This window comes from Salminus brasiliensis, chromosome 13 (genome assembly GCF_030463535.1).
Source record: "Salminus brasiliensis chromosome 13, fSalBra1.hap2, whole genome shotgun sequence".
NCBI classification, from domain to species: domain Eukaryota; kingdom Metazoa; phylum Chordata; class Actinopteri; order Characiformes; family Bryconidae; genus Salminus; species Salminus brasiliensis.
In genome coordinates, this window is record NC_132890.1 from 38,305,712 (window position 1) to 38,314,319 (window position 8,608).

Consider the following 8,608-nt stretch of genomic DNA (forward strand, 5'->3'; position numbering starts at 1 on the left):
TTCTTCAGTTACAGGACCACCAGCAGTAACACCAATGACCTCAGGACCTCCTTCAGCTACAGGACCACCAGCAGTAACACCTTAATAAAACCAAAATAAAATAAATTAAATGTTGTTTGTTTGTTTTTTTATAGGAGGTGTGATGTAATAAGCTCATAAATGCCAGACACGTGTAGCCCTGGCTAACATGTGACGAACACAGATAAATCCATCAGTCATAATAATGTAAGTGCTGGCTTTGATGTAAGGGGTAGAATCACTCTTCAGTTAGAAAAGAAAGGTGGAGACGGATTTCCAACTGGCTGTGCTGTTTATTAGCCACAGCTTCAGGCACCCGCCTGTACTCCCTCACTTCAGAGGCGTGTGATCAATAAGCTTTATTGGAATGTAAATGTGGGGCTCAGTCGGGATGTTTCACTGCAGGTCTCTTGAGTCTCTGCCACGGACACAGTCTTCATACTAGACTACAGACGTCTGCTGTGAGCTCGCTGGAGAGTGACGGGACGTGTGCAGGTGTGATGGATCTCTTATAAACCAATAGGGAGTCAGAATGGTGTCTGTTTATACTTCTCATCCAATCAGGATCAGACTCTCACTTTCCGGATGGAGAGATTTATCTGTACAGGGGTTTTTATGATGACGAGCCGGAATGAAATAGTAACGAGGCTTTTTTGATGTATGGATGAATGTAAGGATGAAAAATAATGACTGAAGTAAAGTTTAGATAACCAGCATTTCTACTTCAGTAAGGAAACAAAGTATCTGCACTTCACCTGCTCTAGAGTGTGACTGTTCCTGTTCCTCTGAGCTGGAGGATAGGTCAACACTTCTAGGTTAAATCATTCCTGTGTAATAATTTGAATGGACTATAAATAGATAGTTAGGACCGTTCTCCTGCAGGTTCAGGTGTCTTTGTGTACGTATACAAGCGTCAGCACACGCATACGCGTAAATGGGTTTGTTTAATGCTAATGACATTCTAATGTGAGATCAAACACATGATCTTCATTGTTGTGATGTAATAATATCTGTAATGTAATATTAGTGTGGTAAAATGCTCGTATGCTGAACCATTCCGATTTCTTTAAAAATCCCCAGCCAACACACTCATGTGTGGAACGTGGGCTAGGTGGGTTCCAGGTGGGTTCCAGGTGGACACGGGCTCTGAGTGAGTTTTTTGTATATGTGTTATTACTGGGACCAGTTGGCCTTCCCAAATGGGCCACATCATTACAGCCCACCCTCATTTCACATGGGTCCTATCTACGCCACATATGCAGTGTACAACCCAGATGGGGCCCATGTTTAACCCCTCCTGCTCCCATCACTGACCCAGGTGGGCCTGCTGGAGCGATGTATGGGAGTGATGTATGGTCAGGCAGGGGGGCAGCGGTACACAGTATACTGGGACACGTGAGCTTTCTTAAGGCTCCGTAAGAAGGAAAGACACTATTGGAGGAGTTCAGTGACCAGGTGAGATCCTCCGACATGCCGGACACACATCGTACCAGTGCTTTTGGACTGGAGTGTGGGTCTGGTTCCTTGTTTTCCTAAAGTCCATGAGGATCTATCTATTAGGATGTATTTGTCCTCCACATTTAACCCATCTGTGGTAGTGAACACACACACTAGTGAACTAGGGGCAGTGAGTACACACACACACCCAGAGCGGTGGGCAGCCAACTCCAGCGCCCGGGGAGCAGAGAGGGTAAAGGGCCTTGCTCAAGGGCCCAACAGGGGCAGCTTGCAGAGCCCGGGAATCGAACCCACAACCCTGTTATCGATATCCCGGCGCTCTAACCACTGAGCACCACTGCCAGGTTATTGTCATCGCACCACGCAGCCAGGTGCTGCACCTCGTCCCTGTAGGCCGTCTCCTCGTCACCTCTGATCAGGCCTGTCACTGCGGTGTCATCCACCCGCTTAATTAAGGAGTTAGAGCCATAGCCACATTAGCATTAGCATAAACTTACACTGCATAAAGTGCAGCAGCAACAGTGCAAGTAAGCTCATGTGGGAGGTAGGAAGGCCTGCAGGTGATAATCAGGAGCTCCAGATCAGCAGAGCAGCAGGTATGGAGTCCGTGCGTCAGCTTTAGTTTGCATAAATGTAAAAACCAGCACCAGGGCTTTTGGCCGAAGCTAGAACTGACCACACTGCGACCCTTCAGTTCCAGTTTCCAATAAATCAGTACCTAATGCTTCATTATTTTGGTTGAGTGTGTAGTTTGTGTTTCTGCAGGTTAATTTCTCATTTCATTCATTTAGTGTCTTTAGTAATTATTTATTACATAATTAATTATTAATAATAATAAACGATATTTTATTTGTATTCTGTTTATTTTTATTGTTTCCTATTTGGCACGTTCCTCTGAATTTTAATGTGGTGCCCGCAAACCAGCCAATCACGAAGCAGTATGTAAATTTCACACCATCCAGCCCCATAAGACGCGGCACCTGTTTGCTCTCACAGTCAGTGGAGTTCACGCGCCGGGTGGAGGTGGAGGCGCGGGCTGTGGGCGGAGTTTAGCGCTGACGTGGTTGTCAGGTGCGTATCTATTCGATAATAATCCTAAAAAGATGGACTGGTCTCTTTGAAGAAGGAAGAGAGTTTCTGGTGTAGAGGAAGAGGAACTCTCAGGGGAGGACATTACCCACACCTGTTGCCTCCACCTTCACGGTAAGTTGCTGTTGGTGCTGTTTGGTTGCTGGTTTAGTTTTCCATTCATTACCCTCCACACCCAGACCACCAATGATTAGCCTGCATTCAGCTTAATCTCAAACACTCATATCTCATATAGCCCAGTTTTGTGTAGAGAAAGGGAAGTGTGTGTGTGTGTGTGTGTGTGTGTGTATGTGTGTGTGTGTATTGTTTGTAATTTGTAAATGAGTCATTTTAGTTGTTTGTGGATAAATAATAAATAATAAGTGATGTCTGAATAATTTTGCCTGGCAAACAAAAACAGCTGCCTCTCAAAACTGGCCAACAGGTCAGAGAGCCGGTGATACTGAAAAGAACCGACCGGGAACCTGAAGGTTCTGTCCACTGGTTTCATGTTTGCCCCACCTATGGATGCCCACCCGGGTCAGTGATTGTACCAGGGGAGGTTAAACATGGGCTCCATCTGGGTTGCACACTGCAGTGGGAGTGTAGATGGGACTAGGGTTGCAGCAGTATAATGGTTTTAGATATGTACAGTATGTAATGAAAATGAACATTTGCTTAATAGCAATATTGGAAACAGACAATCCCACCAGTTTCCTACTTTCTTATTCATTTATTTTCAAAAGAGATATATTTTACATATACTTCCATTAATAAATAGTTTCAAGTTTTAACTGTACCATAATTATTAAAAAGAAGAAGAAGAACAAGAACAACAAGAGGAAGAATTGTGAAATACTGTGTACTGCCACACTGCAGAACCATCCCATTTCCTGAGAGGTTTAGCATACCGTGAAGCTCTCACACCGTTGCAGCCCTAGATGAGATTATAGTGAGATTAAGTGAGATCTACAAAGTTTGGTTCTCTGTTGTCTGACTGGTTAACAGTAGAAAGAGGTGTAGGTGTTCACACTGGCGTGGGAAGAACAGTAATCTGCTCAGGTTTTACTCAGACAGGTGTGCCGTATGTTTCATTGTGTAGAGTTGAAAGTCTTTTGCACTGAAATATGCTAAACTGACATCTGAAGCTTTTCCTGTTTGGAGCTGTAAATGGAATTATACTGTGAGCTCTACGTTTGGTGGTTCAGAATAAAGCCCCTGGGTTCACTCTGTGCCACATGATGATAGTATCTCGAGACTACTTCCTGTGTGAGCTAATAGAAGTAGTAGCTACTAGCTTACTAGAGGGGTATAAAGCCCCCCAGCATTGAGGAGCTGTGGAGCAGTGGAAGAACTGTGTTCTCTGGAATGATGGTGGAGGAGCTCCATCCAGTACTTTTGGGATGAGTTGAGGATGATGAGGTGGGGTGGTGATATTCATCATACAACATCCTGACCTCACTATTGCTATTGTTGCTGAATGCAATCAAATCCTCACAGCAATGCTCCTCCAACATCTAGTAGAAAGTCTTCTTCTCTGAACAGTAGAGACAGTTACTCCAACAAAAGCAGGATCATGAGCAGGTGTCCCAATACTTTTGTCCACATAGTGTATGTGTACACCAATCACTAAGCTCCCAGTCGTGTTCTCCATGGAATTATTCCCAGAGGTATCAGTTGAACCTCATTCCTAACAAGTAATTAGTCACTGGAGACCTGAGGACACTTACAGGAAAATACGGCAGTGGCATATTCACCTGAGTTTCATCGTGCTGGCGACACGCTAACACTAACAGTGATAGTCTGTTTTTTAAATATAACATAAGCTACAGTCCACACGCAGAAAGAGCAACAGGTTGGGAACGCAGATGCGTGCAGTGCTGTTTTACATATTTCTGTTCTGCTTGCTTCACCACAATGACTGCTGCATTCTTTTACCCACAGGATGAGGGTCCTGTAGATAGCTGGACGTGTTCAGTGAGAACATGCATGCTGAATCCACACTGAGAGCAGAACTGGCATTGCTGAGCCTCTTATTGGATCAACGTTTTCTAATCGTTGAATTAAAGAATGGGAACTACTTTATAGAAATCCATCCTTTCCATTCTGATTTGCATTGAAAACAGCCGAGCGGACACTCGATTTAAATAAGTATAAACAGCGCTCACCAAGATGAGAAATAAAAGGCTTCTCTTAGTTATGGGGGTTATCAGCAGCCTCTTCATTGGAATGCTGTATTCACTTCTAAATCAAAGGGACCACAAACAGAGACTAGCAGAAATGCCCTCTCTTACCACTGCTGACCTATTTACAAGGCCCCCCACCATTGCTGCCACAGAAAACAAGAGCACTGAACAGCCTGCAAAACCTCAGAAAAGTGCTCCACGCTCCAGTTATGCAGCAGGGAAGCCAGTCACGGTGTCTGAGAGCTTCATAAAGTTCATTCCAAAAAACGGCGCTTTCTGGAACAGGAAACTCCACTCCTTGCTCAGTAAACTGGAAGCCACAGACCTGACTGAACGGCAACCACCGAACGGCTCTCGCTGTCAGCCTGAAAGCATCGAGTCACTTCGCATAAACATACAAGACTTTAGAGCGTACCCTGATATCTACCAGGACTTCGTCAAATGCATGGACTGTCACGACTCGCAGATTCTAATCGACCAGCCTAGCAAGTGTGACCCAGGCGATGGCAAAGGTGAGGTGTTTCTTCTTTTTGCGGTCAAATCTACCCCAAGTCACTTCGAGAGGCGGCAGGCTGTTCGAGACACCTGGGGAAAAGAGGGCCGGTACAAGAGAGGGCTGCTGGTGAGAACGGTCTTTCTTTTGGGCAGCACATCCGCAGATGATGCGTCTGTGGACAGTCTGATCGAATTTGAGGCCCGGACGTATGGAGACCTGCTTCTTTGGGACTTTCAAGACTCATTTTACAACCTCACCCTCAAAGAGCATGTGTTTTTAAAATGGGCTCTTCATCGTTGTCCCCTTGTGTCCTTCATTTTTAAAGGTGATGATGATGTGTTTGCAAACACACCAGCGATACTCCATTATCTGCAGTCCCTAAAGCCGGAGAAAGCTTCAGAATTGTACACTGGTCAGATCATCTCAGAAGCCACCCCGTTGCGAGACACCAAAAGCAAGTACTACGTCCCCCAGACGTTCTTTGAAGGTGCTTACCCGCTGTACGCGGGTGGTGGTGGGTTTCTGTTCTCTGGAAATCTTCTTAAGCCTCTCTACATCATCTCCCAATACATTCCCTTCTTCTCCATTGACGACGTCTATACAGGGATGTGTTTCAAAGCCCTGGGGATTACCCCGGAGAAGCATCATGGGTTCCAGACTTTTGACATCCGTGAGCAGGATAGGGAGGATGCTTGTGCTCATAAGAACTTGCTCCTGGTGCATAAGCGGACCCCAAAGCAGACTATAAGACTGTGGAGGAGCATACGCAGCCCCTTCCTGACATGCTAGCAAAGAGAGATGAGCTGATCTTGGAGCTCAGACAGTCTGTATTTGTCTATATTTTGTCTGTATTTGAGACTACAGAAGACTGATTTTAGCTGAACTACTGCCTGACTCATCGTTTTTTTTTTATTTTATTTTTTAATTTGTATTAACACACCTGTCCTCCCAGCACTAGCAATGCTCCCAACAATAACCATAAAAATAGAAAAATGAAAAATAATAGAAAAATAAAAAAATAAGTTAACTGTAAAACGTGGTTTTGCTAGTTTGGACTGTGCCATCAGCTTATGACAATATGGGAGGAGACTGTAAGAGAGAGGGGGGACTCTGAGGACTCTGAGGACTCTGAGTTCAGGTGGCCTCTGCGGACCCTCCGCTCTGATAAGTGGAGGCAGGAGTGATAAATGACAGGGTTAAGAGGGAGGTGATGGGGTGGTGGTGGTGGAGGGTTGTGAAGACCTGTTAGAACAAGGTAGAGATGGAGTTCAAAGGATGTTCAGTTTGGGAGAATGGGCTTCAGGCTTCAGTTCCTCCTCCCAATATTTAGTTCCTTCATGACTCCACTTGTGTGGTAGTGACTAAACTAGGTGTGTTCAACTTAAATAAACACTTTTAATCAGCTGCTGGGTCACTCGAAGTATGTAATATCTGAGCTGAATGAGTCCAGGTCATTTGCTTCTTACCACAGTAATTTTTTCGGTGGAACAGATGCAGAACTTTTGTTTAAATGCTGTGCTTAAATGATTACTTAGACGTTGGGATGTAGTGTTTTAGTAAGGTGCTTGGTCTTCTTGATCTTCCAGAACAGGGCCACACCTACTTTATTCTGAGCCTGTGTTCCTAAAACCTGAAATGTCGTTTACAGTAAGCTGCCTAAACCGGTCGTTCCTCTGCCAGTTTGAGCAGTTTGCTGTAAACGGAATTTCTATTTATTTAGGAAGGAAGAAAACAATATTCTCAGACCAGTTTCTTAAGAATGTTGGATAGTTAACAATACAGCTTTTGTTTTGTTTCAAACTGGAATACATTGTATTACAAATGTCATAAATCCACTTTAATCTCTACTCTAAAACACATACTACATCTGTTATGCTCCGGACGGCACAAAAGAAACCCAACAAAAAAGAAAGAAATGAACAAAGCGAACCTGGCCAGAACCTAGAATTCCTCAGGTGGTGAGTAGGCCTGTAGTCTACCTGCTCCAGGAGGAAGAAAGTAAAGCTGTAGCAATACTGACAGGCCACAGGGATGTGAAGCATTTGGGCTTCAGACAATATGGTTAATGTCAAAAGGGGCCAGACAGACACAATAACAGAGGGCCACGGCAAGGACAACCACAAGACAAACTCCTTCACCCTTAACTCCAACTCCAACTCCAACACCATTTATCATGGGGCACATTTCATTATGTTCCCATGATCGGATCACTCAGGACGCATGGTAATGCCAGGTGTAAATGGGGCATGACCTGTTTGAAACCCCTGCTGGCAAAATTAATCAAACCTCTTAAAACACAACGTGAGCAGCTGCTGCTAAAATACCTATGAAAAAGCCCATCCCTCACCAGGACAGTGCTAAACTCCGTTAAAACCCAGTAAGGAGTTTTCAGGTAGATTTAGTGACATCAACCTCGAAAGTGTTTCCGCATTCACATTGCCTGAAGTCTGTATGAAAATGATTGGATGATGGTTTCACAATGTCACGCTGTTGTTCTGATGTTTCCCGCATTTAGGTTCTACCCTTTTTAATGAAGTCTGTAATTACCTAGAATGCTTCGAATGCTTGGAAAATTTCTGATCACTGTTGATCGTCACATGTTTATGCAAGATCAAAAAAAAAAAAAAAAGAAGTAATAGAGGAAATACATCAATGGTCTCAAAAAATGTTTGTCACGGTTTGTCAGGAGACAGAGGCGGACGTACTCGCAGGATAAGGTTTTAATACAAGACAAAAAAACAGAAACCAAACAAGCAAAGCTTACCAAATCAACACCAAAATAACCAACCCATAAACAGGCCCAATCTACAAACCGTGAACTGATGTGGACATGAACGCAGCACGCACGCACAAGACCAGACAAAGGACGACTAAAACAAAGGGGTACTTATACAGACGCTAACAAGGAAACCACGAGGAACCCCTGGGACTAACAAGGGGCGTGGCCAAAGAGGAGACACTGGTGGAAGCACTAATGGACAGGTGTGGCTAGGGCAGACAAGACACAATCAGAGCCATGCTTGGGAGCACATGGCAACACAAAACACAGGCAGACATGACAACAGGGACAGGCATGACATGTTTATATTAACATGCACTAACAACTATGTCTGTGAACAGTGATAGTAGAAGTAACTAATAATTAATTCATATTAATTAATCAATTAATAAATAATTCATGTTTTTAATATTTTTTTTCATATCTGTCACTCACTATCTGACGAGGGGGATGTTTCATGTTACTCATTAAACACACTTGTTTCAGTTGTCTATGAGACAGAGGTGGCTGTTTTGAGCACTGATTGGCCACCAGGTGCCACTGTAGTGCAACGAATCGAATGTTTCACAAGATCAAATCTTTTAAAAGGTTTAAAAAGGTGCA

General features: G+C 44.1%; 1 protein-coding gene across 1 annotated transcript; it reads left to right on the plus strand.

Annotated features, from left to right (window-relative positions):
- Window positions 1-4,716: 4,716 nt before the first annotated feature.
- b3gnt2l (UDP-GlcNAc:betaGal beta-1,3-N-acetylglucosaminyltransferase 2, like) lies at window positions 4,717-6,281 on the plus strand. Its single transcript, XM_072695621.1, has one exon. The coding sequence runs from the start codon at window positions 4,717-4,719 to the stop codon at window positions 6,013-6,015; it is 1,299 nt and encodes a 432-aa protein (XP_072551722.1). The 3' UTR covers window positions 6,016-6,281.
- Window positions 6,282-8,608: the final 2,327 nt, after the last annotated feature.